The sequence below is a fragment of the Diaporthe citri genome (genome assembly GCF_014595645.1).
Source record: "Diaporthe citri strain NFHF-8-4 chromosome Unknown scaffold_7, whole genome shotgun sequence".
Taxonomy (NCBI): domain Eukaryota; kingdom Fungi; phylum Ascomycota; class Sordariomycetes; order Diaporthales; family Diaporthaceae; genus Diaporthe; species Diaporthe citri.
Genome location: NW_025064852.1, coordinates 2,652,583 through 2,667,732, shown reverse-complemented (window position 1 = coordinate 2,667,732; position 15,150 = coordinate 2,652,583). Strand labels below are relative to the sequence as shown.

General features: G+C 54.5%; 3 protein-coding genes across 3 annotated transcripts; 2 read left to right on the top strand and 1 right to left on the bottom strand.

Moving 5' to 3' along the window:
* Nucleotides 1-375: 375 nt before the first annotated feature.
* Nucleotides 376-1,362, top strand: INS49_013919 (uncharacterized protein; the record flags this gene model as incomplete). The annotated part of the gene is made up of 1 exon (XM_043174611.1): nucleotides 376-1,362. One exon carries the CDS (start codon nucleotides 376-378, stop codon nucleotides 1,360-1,362), a length of 987 nt encoding a protein of 328 aa, XP_043021556.1.
* Nucleotides 1,363-1,847: 485 nt separating this feature from the next.
* Nucleotides 1,848-2,108, bottom strand: INS49_013918 (uncharacterized protein; the record flags this gene model as incomplete). Its single annotated transcript, XM_043174610.1, has 2 exons — nucleotides 1,848-1,893; nucleotides 1,963-2,108. The coding sequence occupies 2 exons, from the start codon at nucleotides 2,106-2,108 to the stop codon at nucleotides 1,848-1,850; spliced, it is 192 nt and encodes a 63-aa protein (XP_043021555.1).
* A 3,938-nt stretch (nucleotides 2,109-6,046) lies between these two features.
* On the top strand, nucleotides 6,047-13,481 carry INS49_013917 (uncharacterized protein; the record flags this gene model as incomplete). Its single annotated transcript, XM_043174609.1, has 7 exons — nucleotides 6,047-6,543; nucleotides 6,655-6,699; nucleotides 6,755-10,003; nucleotides 10,061-10,302; nucleotides 10,362-10,522; nucleotides 10,601-10,840; nucleotides 10,899-13,481. 7 exons carry the CDS (start codon nucleotides 6,047-6,049, stop codon nucleotides 13,479-13,481), a joined length of 7,017 nt encoding a protein of 2,338 aa, XP_043021554.1.
* Between the last annotated feature and the right edge of the window lie 1,669 nt (nucleotides 13,482-15,150).

Sequence of the window (15,150 nt, the reverse complement as noted above, 5' to 3'; positions counted from 1 at the left end):
TCGGCACATTTCTCACGTATGTAGACCTCCTAGAAATCACTTGTATCCTTCCGAAAAGTCAAGAACCCTGGTGTAAGCCAGTTGCATGTGGATCTTCGGCAGCCCTCCCTAGCTGTGACCCTGGCAGCCCTGGTTACCGCATTAGGGACCTGACCACTGCCCTGATTGGCGTGTCTTTGTCTGAGATCCAGCCAAATCTGTATTAGTGGTGTAAGCAGGTTGCATATGCGCTAGACCAAAGGAAGCAAGAGGATCGCGGCAGCCGGGCCAGGGGACGGGCGGCCTGGTGCGACGGGATAAAGACAACAAGTCATCCCGTGTAAGCAGGTTGCAGGTCCCCCACACCATCTTCATCCGTGAAACTCGTGGCTCAAGATGACGAACATCCAGCGAGGTGGAAAAGTCATAGCAATGGCTCCGATGAGCCAGCTGCAGGACGCAAAGTGTCCCGAGGACGACTGGACTGGTCTCCGCGACCGAGCCGAGAGGCGGAAGAGACAGAACCGACTCAACGTGAGGGCCCACCGCAGACGGAAAGCTGCTGGTTTACACAGCACAGCAGACTCGACTGCCGTCATTGTCCCACCCACGCGGACGGAACAGACCGTTGTTCGCCGGAAAACACGCCAAAGCCCGAATTCCGCTGCCGTGATAATCACCACCACGTCAGCCGCCAACTCTGCGTTAACACTGCCTATTGCATGTGACCTGTCCGGACGTCCCGTCCGCCCAGCCTTCTCCTTCCCCTTATCGAGAGATCACCTCATTTCCATCATCGAGCTCAACGTCTACCGCGCCTCCCTGACCAACATCTACATCCTCGGGGCGTACAGCCTCCTTTGTGACTCAGAATGCGGATACGCCGTTAACAACTCCGAGCCCCCCTTGTTTCCATGGGCTGGCTACCAGCCCTCCGGCAATATCCCGGAGTCCCTGAGGCCGACGCCGCTCCAGCGGAGCACCCCTCATGAGGTGTGGATAGACATACTCCCGTCAGCCAGGATGCGGGACAACGCAATCGTCGCGGTGGCCGAGGGCAGGCTGCGCAATGAGGACTTGTGTGCGGACATCCTGAGGGGCATCTGTGGAGAGGGCAAGGGTTGTGGAGAGGACAAGGGGCGGGATTGGACTGTTCGGATCGTGGCTGGCTCCGGTGGTGGTGGTGATGATGATGCTGTAGATGAGGCACGGCTGATAGTCTGGAAAGACCCGTGGGATCCCAGCGGGTGGGAGGTCACGGAGGGCTTTTTGAGGAAGTGGGGATTTCTGCTCCGGGGTGATGGCGAGGATGATATGGTGAGGGCGACGAACCGATGGCGGGCTTTGAGAGGGGAAGACCCCATCGTCTGGGAGGTTGAGTGATTAGTTCTGTGGCTATCGACAAGGGTTCCTAGATGCTATCAAATGATCGCAGGGGCTGGCAAGGAACCAACGGAGATAGGTGGCCACGACCAGAGGTTGCGAGGTGGTAGCCAGAAGTTGGACATACAGGCTCTGATCGTGTGTCGCCATATACCAAAAACTCAAGTTGATATCTCGATATCAAGTACCTGGTGGCCATAAGGACGCACGGCGGCCAAGCTCGAGACACATATCAAGTTGACATCTGGACGGACTGTTTCCGGGAATGGTGGCCCCTTTTAACAATATTTCCCGCCGAGAGGGACTTATACATGAGCTATACGTCCCCGACTTCTGTGCTGGTGGACCACTCAACAGAAGAATTGCCAGAGGTAAATCAGCAAAATGCCAACCATGAATTGCTGCTGAACCGTGGATACAACATTGATGACATTTCCGGAGTGAGACCCTGCTGACCCTGCTCGGACGACGATGGGCTACCCTCTCTAATCCACTGCGAAGATAATGCCTCGGACGAAGTAGCCAGAATTGCTGGGATAGGGCCGACTATTAGCTGCTATTGTATGGCGACTGGGTAGAGTTGCAGGAGAGTGCTGTTACGGTACGTTGTAAGACGCATCGTGGTCCCCAAATCCGTGGCTGGCGTATTGCTCCACATAGAACTCCCAGTGGCGAACAGTATAGTCGGGGCTCAACCGGCAGGACCTCCTGTTGGCATACAGTGTCTCCAGGATCTGTTCCGGCATGGGAGATGCCAATTTGCAATTAGACGGTGACAAGACACCCACATAAATAGGGGTTTCCCTGACCTGTCTCGCCGCCATCGCCATTACTCGGAAAGCTCTGCCAGTAGAGGGTAGGCAGCCTACTCCTTGAAGATTCCACTGGGTTTTCTTCGCTTGCACGTGGCGGCTCTGAAATCGTTCTTCGCCATCGAGCATGCTTCAGAGGGGGCGAGATGAATGAATCGGGCGGAGTTCTAGACAGTGTGCCCAGGTTGCTCGCCATTTATTCTGGCTTTCCTGGTCAACGCCGACGAATTACCGTGGAAACGTGAGACTCATGACATATATCCGCCTGAGTGGCGAAAGGTAGAAGAGGTGGCCATTGGCAGGGGTGGGAACTGCCCAGGTGCAGAACGTGTTGTGGTATCCCACGGCAACTTCGGTGAAGAAGTCGGTTCCTCCTCCGTCAAGCTTCACTAAGTGCAACCTAGTTGATCACTGCCAACTTCAGCAAAATGACCAAGATGAAAGAAGATTTGCTCAAGGAAACTTCACCAATAGTTGAGCATTCTCATGGAAGCTCCAAAAGCTGTTGCTTGTGATGATTGGAGCGCATTCCTTCGTTCGTTCGTGATCTGGGCCTAAGCCGCGCCGTCTCAACTTTATGGGAAGAGAAATATGTTGAGCCAGGTATTGCCAATAACGTCTGCTCTACCTCTCACATCCCAGGCAGCCACAACAAAGGCACATCACGTCTTGAAAGAGACAAGAAGCTCGTGGCTGCTACCTAGCTAGCCCAAGGCGGCGCGGCAGACCTCGATGAGTCAAGAATTGTGGCGGCATCGCTGAGCTTGAAGCCGTTCTCAGGGGTGGTCGAGATAGACTTTGCACGAGTGAGCGCCATGTCAAAGAATCCAGGAACCGTGGAGATTGCACAATATGAGATGGCATCCAAAGGTGAGTCCTGTGGTTTCGCGGGATAATCGGGATGCTCCCGGCCGAGCTAAGCACGCCGGCGCCAACGCCTCCTTCGATGGGTGCAAGTAGTTGGTAGCGAGTTGGCCTGGAGGTCCCGGCCGACGTTATCGAAATGTTGGCGCTGCCGACCAGATAAACATGTCGAAAAAAGCAAAGGGCGGCCGAAAAGCTATGAGGGCTGAAGGGCGGGAAGTTACCTAGGTATGCAGGAACCCAGGAAGCTGATAAGCTGTTGACCACTCATCACCCTGCACCCTGCACCCCTTTGCTCCTTCCCAGCCCAAGAAACCATCCAGCGATGATAACCTGCCGCCCGTAATTTCGGTCCTGGAACGGCCTCTTCGTCGGACTCAGCCGCAACCTCAACTGCATCGAGCACTGCCTGAGCGTGCGTAGTCCCATGCCGTAATCTGTACCACCGATGGCTCATCATCTTCTGCCGCCAGCGGTCCAGCGACGGACGCGCCGTGTTGTCTTCCTCGCCCAAGCCGGCCACGGTGCGCGCCGCTCAAAGACGGCTGAGCTCTGTTGGCGCGCGGCGTCGGCCAATATCTCTCAATCCTGTTTACTTTAGTTGACTCAACCTATCACCATTTTCACCTGGGCTAGCGAGACCAGATCCTGAAGCTGGTGGCGCGTGGCGTGCGCCGTCTGGGCTGTAGCTTACCGGGTCGAACACGAGGGGGCCTTTTGGCTATTTGGGAGAGGGCTGCACGACAGCGTGACAGCTGCAGGTGCTGCAGATGGACGGGACACTGCACTGGATTGGCCTGCAGCAAGATTTGGTGGCAGCAGGCTCAGCGGGCTCAGCAGCCTCGGCATGGGACGAAAACACGCCTCGTATCTGTGCCTCATCTCATGACGGCTGCATGCCCTACCACTCCTCACGCTATGACGGCATGCAGGTGAAGAGCCACTCGGGCATGAGCTTGACCTTCTTCACCTTGAGCCCTGGGATGGTAGCTTGGCTGCTTGGGAGCGCACAGTAACCCCCACGGCTCCCTCCCCTGGTCCCGCAACCTGCCATCCCAACTCGATCCGAACCAAAGAAACCCCTTTCGTCCAAGCCACCAATCTGAGCTTGGCCTGCTTGGTACGCATCCGGCCCTTTCAACCAAGCCTTTGCCAATTCCCGGGGTCTTCCAGGTTTGATTCCAGCCTCAAATAGAGCCGCCGGCCTTCCCGCAGCCTTGGCGTTTCTGTGGAACTTTTACCGAATTTCATCAGCGTTCGCCTGCCTTCAAACCTTCAACCCGCCAATTTCGGGCCCAGCCCAGACAGAACACGCCTGGTGGGGCGCTGGGAGAACTGGGAGACCGTCCCAGCCAGGCGGCCCACAGAATTATTGCAACGTTGGCCCATGACGAAACCTGGGACGATGAGAGTGGTGATCCGGCCCCACTGTTTCTATTTCGAGACGCTGTCGGTTGGCCAGAGGCCAGATCGTATCCCGCCATCCTGACCCATCGGCACCGTGCAGGTCCTTTCTCGCCCGCAGCGAGCACGATGAAGGCCCTTCCAAGCTTTGTCGCCCCTCTCCCCGTCTTTGCCATCACTTTGCTCATCAGTGGGGGGGTGACAACTCTTGCACCGCTCATCGCCCCACGATCTCGCAGCGCCGATCCAGTTGTTGGCGCCGAGTCTGCGGTTCGTCGCCGTTTTCTTGGGACACGCCTATTTCTAGCAAACGGCCAACGCCCAGCGGCAGCCGGGGCATTGGCACGTGTGGCATGAGCTTGACGACGTATCGTTCCCGCCAAGCTATGCCCGAAATGACGGGGCGGTGCTGGGCCGTGGCTTGTGGACTGTCAGGACTGTGAAAGTCGTGGACACGAAAAGTCCTGAATAAGGTTGCGCCCCCACTCCCCTGTCTCAGTCCCGCAGAACAGGCTTGCCCTGGCGAAATACCCGAGCCGACTTGGATCACCAAGATCTACCGCGGGATCAAGAAGCGCCGGATTCTGGACCTCCCTCCGAAGATCTGCTATGGCAGCCTCGCCCGCCCGCCTGATCCGGCCTATCCCACCGTGCCAGCGGCCCTCTTTCACCGCTTGCGCGTACCACGCAACCCCGGTGTGGCAGGCCACATGCAAGTCGCGCAACGATCGTACTAGTGGGAGAGGAGCAGCATGACAAGCGTAGCCAATTGCCCTCTTATCTCGCTGGTCGCCTGCAGGAGTGTGTGACTCGAGGCACCCATCAGAGCCCGCCTCCACCAGAGGTCCCTATCCCGCATGCATGTGCTTACCGTGGTACATACAAGCAATACCGAAAGCCCCTATCAGGGATCAATGGGACCGAGGCAGAGGTTTCCAAATGCGAGAGAGTCCACAGCGGAAGTCCAGAAGTATCGATTCAATGTGGAATCGAGCCTCCTTTTGCTTCAGCCGCTTTGGCTGGCCCGGCCGGGGAGGGAAGTCCCACCGCGATGGGCCCCGCCGCCACGAACATGCTAGCAACGGCCAGCGCACCTGGCATGCACTTCCTGGCTCTGGCTTTCCTAACATCTCCACCTGCTCCCCTCGGGGGCCGAGTGTTAGCAAGCATGTCCAACGTGCTCAACACTTCCCCGTCACTATGCATCACGAATAGCATGGCTATGACCTCGTATCCCCTTGGCTGTGGACCTGCCCTGCCTGACCCACGGGGCGGGTTCGGGAATCGTGCGAGCCAACAAGTTTTTTTCTTTTGACTTTTGACTTTTGACCATCTTCAGCGGCGGTCAGGTTTCTCGATTGCTTTCTTTCCCGTACTCATTCTCTCGCTTTGTTCTGCTGTTTTCGTCATTGCTGAGGTGGCTTGGCTGTTGTCTTCCCATCTTTCCGCCCGTCTGTCGATTCGACCTTGTCACTCGCTCGTGTTGTTGCCAGACCCTCGCTTTCCTCCAGTTTTCTTATCTTGTTTCGCAGACCTGACAGAGATCAACCTCAACACAACCAGAATTTCATGCGGGCTACGACGTGCGCTGAGGGACCCGCAAGATGTTAGTCCCGGAGACCTTGCTTCTCCTCCTGGGCTCTCTCATACCGGCCCAGGCCCTGAAGTATGATCCGGACTACGCGGATTGGAACTTGAACACAAACCAGAACGCAAAAGAGCCTTTGGACTACTCAGGGAAATGGACCGATCACAAATTCAACCCCTCTCCCAAGAACTGGAGGTTCCCGTTCTACACACTCTTCCTGGACAAGTACGCCAACGGCGATCCCACCAACGACAATGCCAACAACACGGTCTTCGAGACGGAGACCATGGGGACGCAGCTCCGGTTCGGCGGCGACATACAAGGCTTGGTCGACAGTCTCGATTACATCCAAGGCATGGGAGTCAAAGGTCTCTACGTAGCCGGCTCACCTTTCATCAACCAGCCCTACGCTGCTGATTCATATTCGCCGCTCGACCACACCCTACTGGACCTTCACTTTGGCAACATCACAACTTGGCGCAATGCTGTTGATGAAATCCACCGCCGCGGCATGTAAGTAGCATCTTCGTCATGGTCTCACTCGGCACGCTTGATGTGTTTTGGGTAGTGATCGGCTTGGCGCAAAAGCTTGGCCTATTTCCACAGATGCTGACAACATTCCAGGTACATATTGCTTGACAACACTGTCGCGACCATGGGCGATCTCATGTAAGCCATTCCTGGCCCACCCATAAGCATCCTCCCGGCGCTGACCCTTCCAAAGCGGTTTCACAGGTTACCTGAACAAATCAGCCCCATACGTTCCTGACCACGAGCACACGGCGCTCTGGAAGACCTCCAGGCGTTACCACGACTTTACCTTCGGAACAACGTTCAACGACACTTGCGAGCACTTTCCCAGACTGTACTGGGACAATGGTTCCGAGGTCGGATCAGCGGTGTATGACAGCTTCGGTGGCTGTTACAATGGCGACTTTGACCAGTTTGGTGACACCGAAGCTTTCGGTGTTTACCCTGATTACCGTCGACAACTTACCAAGTTCGCTTCCGTCCAGGATCGTCTGCGAGAGTGGGTCCCTGATGTGCTGGAGCGGATCTCGCTCTTCTCGTGCCTGACCATCCAAATGCTGGACATCGACGGCTTCCGTTATGACAAGGCAACTCAAGTTACGGTCGACGCCGAGGGCAAGTTCTCGGCAAACCTCCGCAAGTGCGCCAAGGAAGTTGGCAAGGACAACTTCTTCCTGCCTGGCGAAATCACTGGTGGTGATACCTTTGGTGCCATCTACATTGGCCGCGGCCGTGCGCCTGAGCAATACATCGACAACGAGGAGAAGGCTGTCAACCTGACAAATGTCACCGCGGCTGATATGGACATCTTCATTCGGGACGAAGGCCAGCAGGCCATTGACAGCGCGGCCTTTCACTACTCCATCTATCGTAATCTGCTACGATTCTTGGGTATGGATGGTGGCATGGAGGCTGCGTACGATCTTCCTAAGAACTGGGTTGCAGCTTGGAACAGGATGCTGCAGACGAACGACTTTATCAACGCTGAGACTGGCGTTGTGGACCCTCGGCACATGTACGGAGTGGTGAACCAGGATGTCTTCAGATGGCCTGCCATCACCCTCGGTGTCGAGCGCAACCTCCTGGGCCTGTTCATCACCACTCTGCACATGCCCGGCATTCCGCTGCTTCTGTGGGGAGAGGAGCAGGCACATTACGTGCTTGACAACACGGCGTCCAACTACATGTTCGGAAGGCAGCCCATTGCGCCAGCCCCGGCCTGGCACGCACACGGATGTTACACTCTCCCCGGTGAGCTGTACTTCCACATGCCGCTCAACAAGACCTTGCACGGATGCGAGGACCCAACAGTAGCATGGGACCACAGAGATCCGACCCATCCCGTCCGAAACGTCATCAAGCACATGTACTATCTCCGCGACCAGTTCCCGGTACTGACAGATGGCTTCTATTTGGAGCAGCTGTCCAACCATACCGAGTGGATCTACTTGCCTGGAAGTTCCGGCATTGGCACAGAGCAAGGTCTGTGGTCTACCACGCGGTCCTCCTATCTTGGTATACAGGACATGGACACAGAAACACCGGTGTGGCTCCTCTATCACAACCGCAACGCCTCATACACATACACATTTGACTGTACCGACAGCGATAAAGCTCTGATTTCTCCATTCGATTCGGGAACTACAGTGAAGAATCTGTTCTTCCCTCATCATTCCATGGATCTCAAGGACTCGCCCAAGAAGCTTACAATCAACGGCTCGACAGAGTACAATGGTTGCGTTGACTCTATCACTCTCGATGCATTTGAGTACCGCGCATACGTGCCAGAAAAGCAATGGGTCCCCCCACCGCCTATGCTCACCAAGTTCAAGCCCGGTCATGATTACAGGATTCAATCGACAGAGGAGAGCAACACTGTCCTCGTTGAGATCCACGCCAACGTCCTCATGGATTGCGACTCGTTCACCCAAGCCATTAACTTCACTTCAATCACGGAATCGGATCTCACGCCATCGATTGACACCTCTACGGTCAAGTGTGGAAATGTGACAACCGCTGAGCAGCCTGATTACGTGGGTGTCTTGGAGTCTGCATGGGGATGGTCTGCCAACGTCACCGGCTTGGCCCCTGGAATTCACCAGCTCATTGTCAACAACGCCACGACTGCTGATCTCGGATCCTACACTGACTCCACGGACCGCTTTCTCCTCCGAATCGGCGGGCCGGACAACCCTATCATCTTCCCCCAGTCGTCCAACTACTCATCAACTCTTGCGAGCAAGAATGCGGACGGAAGCCTCACTCTCAGGCACACCGCTCCAGGTGCCAGCTGGTTCCGCTACTCGACCAACTGGGGCTCAACATACAGCAACTGGACAAAGTATGAGCCGACCACCATTGTCGACATGCTGCCGTGGGAAGGCACCAAGGACCAGGAGTGGGAGGGCGAGCACGTCGTTGTGCAATACCACAGCAAGCTCCTCGGCAGCAGCTCCTACGAGCAGCGAGGTGATGTTGACTACGATGGACCCATGCGACGATTCCCGCATATCTGGTCTTCTGGCCCGTTCAACCAGTACGGTTATGATTCTGGTGCGAAGAATCAATTCAAGCATTTCGCCGAGTCGATGTGGCAGTGGCATTACATGGACGAGTGGCCAGCGACGGTCCAGCTCAGCGTCTGGGGGATGAACCCCGACAAGAAACCCGACCAGTCGTTCGTGTATGGTGACATTGACGCCGACGGTGTCCTCGACCGCCTCCCACCCTCTTCTCTCTTGGAGAGCAACATCAACATCACCTCGGCGCCGGCTAAGCCACACCTGGCCTACAGAATGGTGGTTCAAGACTCCACCCTGAAGTACGGCCTGGTGCCCGTGGGCAACATGTGGCAGCAGCTGGTCTTGTACATTCTGCTCTGGATTGTGCCTGTCATCCTCGGTTTCGCGGCAGTGCAGGCTTTCAAGCGCTCTTTCTACAAGATCAAGTTCAACGAGGTCGGTGTTGCCAAGGCCACCGGGTTCACCCTGCTTGTTTCCAAGGCCAAGGACACAATCGCCAGTTTCAGCGGCAAGGACGAGAAGGATGCCAGCGCCCTGATCGCAGCCGCCGCAACGGGAGACGCAAAGCGCAAGCGCGTCCTCATTGCCACCATGGAGTACAACATCGACGACTGGGGCGTTAAGATCAAGATCGGCGGTCTGGGTGTGATGGCCCAGCTGATGGGTACAGCGTTGAAGCACCAGGACCTCATCTGGGTTGTGCCGTGCGTCGGAGGTATCGACTACCCAATCGATACCCCCGCGGAGCCGATGTTCGTCAAGATCATGGGCCAGTTCTATGAGATCCAGGTGCAATACCACAAGGTCGACAACATTACCTACGTGCTTCTCGATGCGCCGGTGTTCAGGAGGCAGACCAAGGCAGAGCCATATCCCCCACGTATGGATGATATGGAGAGTGCTATCTACTATTCCGCCTGGTAAGCCAAATGCTGATACTATCCCTCGTTACGATTTGGCATGCTAACACCCTTTAGGAACCAATGTATTGCCGAGACCGTCAACCGCTTCCCCGTCGACATGTACCATATCAACGATTACCACGGTGCTTGTGCTCCGCTATACCTCCTGCCTCGCGTCATCCCTGTGGCTCTTTCTCTCCATAATGCGGAATTCCAGGGAATGTGGCCTATGCGAACGCCTGAGGAAAGCAAGGAGGTCTGCGAGGTCTACAACTTGTCGGAGGACATCGTCAAGGAATACGTTCAGTTCGGTTCAGGTAAGTTGTCCGGTGACTTGACAAATGCTCTCGGAAACATGGGTGCTAATTCTGGATAGTCTTCAACTTGCTCCATGCCGGTGCCAGTTATCTGCGAATTCACCAACAGGGATTCGGTGCAGTGGGAGTGTCCAAGAAGTATGGTGACCGTTCTTTCGCGCGTTACCCTATCTTCTGGGGCCTCAAGAAGGTTGGACAGCTGCCGAACCCGGACCCAACTGTGAGTGACAAGCCCCTCTCGCATCAAGTATCCCCGACGTCTTACTTGCGAGCCAAAGACTGACATCCCGCCTTCTAGGACACCGCCGAATGGAGCAAGGACACCGCACTCACCACCGATGCTCCTACCATCGACCAGGAATTCGAGGCAGGCAGGGCAGACCTCAAGCGCCAGGCTCAGGAATGGGCCGGTCTCGAGCAAAACCCTGAAGCCGAACTGTTCGTTTTCGTGGGACGTTGGTCTCTGCAGAAGGGTGTGGACCTCATCGCTGATATCTTCCCCTGGGTTCTGGAGACATATCCCCAGACCCAGCTTATTGTGAGTGCAATCGATGGGAACGAATTCCTCGTGGCTTTGTAGACTAACCATTCGGCAGTGCATTGGTCCCATGATTGATCTCTACGGTAAATTCGCAGCTTTGAAGCTGGCCAAGCTGATGGAAAAGTACCCCGGTCGTGTTTACAGCAAGCCCGAATTCACGGCGCTTCCCCCTTACATCTTCAGTGGTGCAGAGTTCGCCCTGATCCCCTCCCGAGACGAGCCCTTCGGTCTTGTTGCCGTCGAGTTCGGTCGTAAGGGAGCCCTGGGTGTCGGTGCCAGAGTCGGTGGACTTGGACAAATGCCCGGTTGGTGGTACACGGTGGAGAGTACCAAGGCATCGCATCTGTTGCACCAGTTCAAGAACGCCATCGTGGCAGCACTGAAGACCGACACGCAGACTCGGGCAACGATGCGCGCCTACTCCGCCAAGCAGCGATTCCCCGTTGCCGAGTGGCTCGAGAAGCTCGAGAAACTGCAGCAGAACGTCATCAGGATCTCCGAAAAGACTGCCAAGAAGTCCAGCAAGAAGAAGTTCCTGTCCAGCACGATGAACCTTCTGAACCCGAGCAGGGAAGCGCTGAACACCGAGATCCAGCTGCAAGACCGCACGCCAGCCTGGATGACACAGGTTGCAGACCACGACGATGATGCCTCCACCATGAACAACCAATCTCGCCTCACAACGGCCCTGAACACCCCGATGCAGTCTCGCCCTGTGTCGCCTGGTGGCTACGAATCCGCCATGAGCTCGCGTTCTGGGACACCGTTGCCTTGGAACCCTGGCCACGGCCGCATGGAATCTGAATCACCAAGCGTTCTATCCTTCTCCCGACCATTCGCACTAGGCATGCAGAACAATGCCAGTCGGGCTTCCATGCTCAGTGTCGACGAGGTCGTCGGTGAGCGACATGACTACAAGCTCCAGCAGACAGATCCCTTCTTCACGGACTCCAGAGGCGAGTTCTACACGGACTTCGAGAAGAAGCTGAGCTCCCTCGACGCGAGCAACTCCATCTCGGACCTGTGTATCGAGGACTACCTGATCAAGTCCGAGAAGGAGTGGTTCACGGAGTTCCGTGACGTGCGATTAGGTCGTGGCCGGGCCCGCGATTCTTCAGCGTCGCGGCCTGGGTCTCGCGCCTCGTCCCGCAACGCGTCCCGTAACCGCTCTCGGTCGCAGCTACGGTTGTCTCTCGGACACGAGCGCCGACCCTCCCGCCTGATGAATGCGACCCCTGCGGGCAGTGACGCGGGTACACCTAGCGAAGACGACGACTATGAGCGACAATTCGAGCTGCCCCAGGACTACAAGCCCCCCAACGGGTTGCAGAAGTACCTCCAGTACCAGTTTGGTGACTGGCCCATCTACGCCATTCTCCTCTCCGTCAGCCAGGTCATCGCCACCAACTCCTACCAGATCACCCTCTTGACGGGCACCGTTGGACAAACGGCGACCAAGCTCTATGTTGTCGCATCCATCTACCTGGGATCCACCATTGTTTGGTATACCCTGTCCCGAACTCTCAGCCTCGTCTACTCAACCGCGATACCCTTCTACTTCTACGGTATCGCATTCATTATCCTCGGCTTCTCCCCATTTGCCACAGATGAAGATGTGCAAGGATGGGTGCAAAACGTCGCGACGGGCTTTTACGCCTTTGCTGCGTCGTCCGGTGGCATCTCCTTTGCCTTCAACTTCGGTACCGACGGTGGTTCTACCGTGTCCACCTGGATCATGCGTTTGGCAATCATCCAGGGCGTGTCCCAAATCTACACGGTGGCCCTCTGGGCATGGGGCAGCTCCATCAGCGACGCGGTAGCCGACGGCGAGACGGGTGCCTACTCCCTCGCCAACTCTCCCTGGATGCTCGCAGTGTGTCTCCCCGCCGCCCTCGTCCTCTGGGCCATCGGCACTGTCCTCTTCCTGGGCCTGCCCGAGTTCTACCGCGAGACGCCCGGCCCCGTGCCGCAGCTGTGGAAGACGCTGCTCAAGCGCAAGACCATCGCGTGGTATCTGCTCGCCGTCATCATCCAGAACTACTTCCTCTCGTCCCTCTATGGTCGCAACTGGTTCTTCCTGTTCTCGTCGGCGGTCCTGCCCACCTGGTCCGTCATCCTGCTCGCGCTGTTCTTCTTTATCATCTTGTGGTGCGCGGTTCTCTTTGGCCTCGCCAAGGTGTCCCAATCGCACCCCTGGCTGTTCCCTATGTTCGCCGTTGGTCTCGGCGCCCCCCGCTGGGCGCAGATGTTCTGGGGCTGCTCGCGCATCGGCCTCTGGCTCCCCTGGGCCGGCGGCGCCGTCGCCAGCGCCGTGCTGAGCCGCCTCGTGTGGCTGTGGCTCGGCCTGCTCGACTCGGTCCAGGGCGCCGGCATCGGCATGATCCTCATGCTGACTCTCACGAGAGTCCACGTCGCCGCCGCCGTCATCGCCGCGCAGGTGCTGGGGTCCCTGGCCACCATCGCCGGCCGCGCCACGGCGCCCGACAACCTGGGCCCCGGCCCGGTCTTCCCCGACCTCTCCGAGGGCGCCGGGCACGTGCTCGGCAGCGCCTGGTTCTGGGTTGTGCTCCTGCTCAACCTGGGTATTTGTGTTGGGTATTTCAAGTTCTTCCGCAAGGAGCAGGTTAGCAAGCCGTAAGATGGGCTTGGGGTTTTTTGGGTCATTTTTGTCTTCTTATTAATGGGCTCTATCTGGTTGGTTGGTGTATATTCTGGATGGGGGTTTGGGTATGTACATATGCATATAGATATTAGGCCATTTAGGTGTACCGCAAGGAGTACGGGAATCTTGTACATATGGGAACTGAATTCCTAATGTTTATTTTATTTGTTCAATAATGATATCATTTGGATTCAAACTTCGTGTACCGTCCCCGTTTTTGAGTCCGACTGTGATAAGTCTTTGTCGAGTACTTGGCTTGCACCATGAGACGAACCGATCGACGTCGAAGATGCAGCTTCCGGGTGCGGCAGCCACAACAGCTGCATTGCAAACCTCCCGCCATGACACGGCATTCTCGGGATGTGGTGGGCAGCCCGAGGCGCAATGGGAATAGCCCCACGCTACGGTTCGGGATCGCGGGATGACCGTGGCTATACTGTACTGGAGCACACGATGTCACCTTCCAGCCCTATCTACGACACCCAGACTTCTTTGTTTTCGTCAGCAGAAAAAGGCGTGGGGGCTCGCTTGTTGTTGGTAAGGCCGCTAAGTTTTGTCTTGGAAAGGCTTGGTTATTGAGCTTCGCCTTCGCCTTTGCCACGCGTAATTGTGGGGCGTGGTCTGGGTTCGGCCACTTGCAAGGACTTTGTTATTACGGAGATGGGATTGGAAGGGTCGTAGAATGTTTCATGTTCCATTGTAGGCTCTATTCATTCCCGCGCTGACCATTCATCTGTGCTGGATGGCTCAACAAAAACTCCAAAGGGCAAGGCTGCTACGCTTCGAAAACGCACTCTTGCCTCTTCCTGTCGATGAAAACCTGGTTTCTTAACATCCCCGGCCCGGATTCCAACACTCCCCCCATTCCAACTACCCTCGGCACCCATATATGCCTTTCTTTTAACATTAATTACCTATCATAATGATATATAATCCTTTTTTTAATATTTTTAATTTTCTAAAAATATTACTTTTTTAATAACGTGGTTTACTAGTGAATGGTGGATATTAATAAGTGGCGGATTTTTATAACTTTACTTAACTTTAGCTAACATTAGCACCACCTTAAGGTTAATAAATAGATAAAAAGTTGGCATTAATTAGTGCTAATTGCTTTTAATTTCTTATTTTTAATTAATTTAATTAATTTAAAGTAATTAAGGGTGGTTGCATTAAAGTTTAAAGTAATTAACTTTTGGTAAAGGGGTTTATTTTAATGCTAATTATGTTTTAGTTTTTTATATTAATTTCGCTTTAATCCACTTACTTAAATATTTAATACATTAAAAATTAGCAATTATTAATATATTCTTTATTTAAAAAAGATAAAATCCTTTTAGCTATTTAAGTAATTTAGAAATTTAAAAAAAATAATATAAAACCCTTGCTTATAATTTAAGTTATTAAGATCTTTTATATTCTTAAAATTATATTTCGCTATAAAATAAATTAATAATATTTTTATAAAGAATTATGCATTAATATATATAAATTTAATTAAATTAAAGAATAAATGCTTATTTAATATATTATTAAGTAAAATACTTAAAGATTTTCCTTATAACTTTTTAATATAAAAAATATAGCTAACTTTTTATTAGCATTATATAATATTAAATTTATTAATAAGCATTAAGCTTAATGC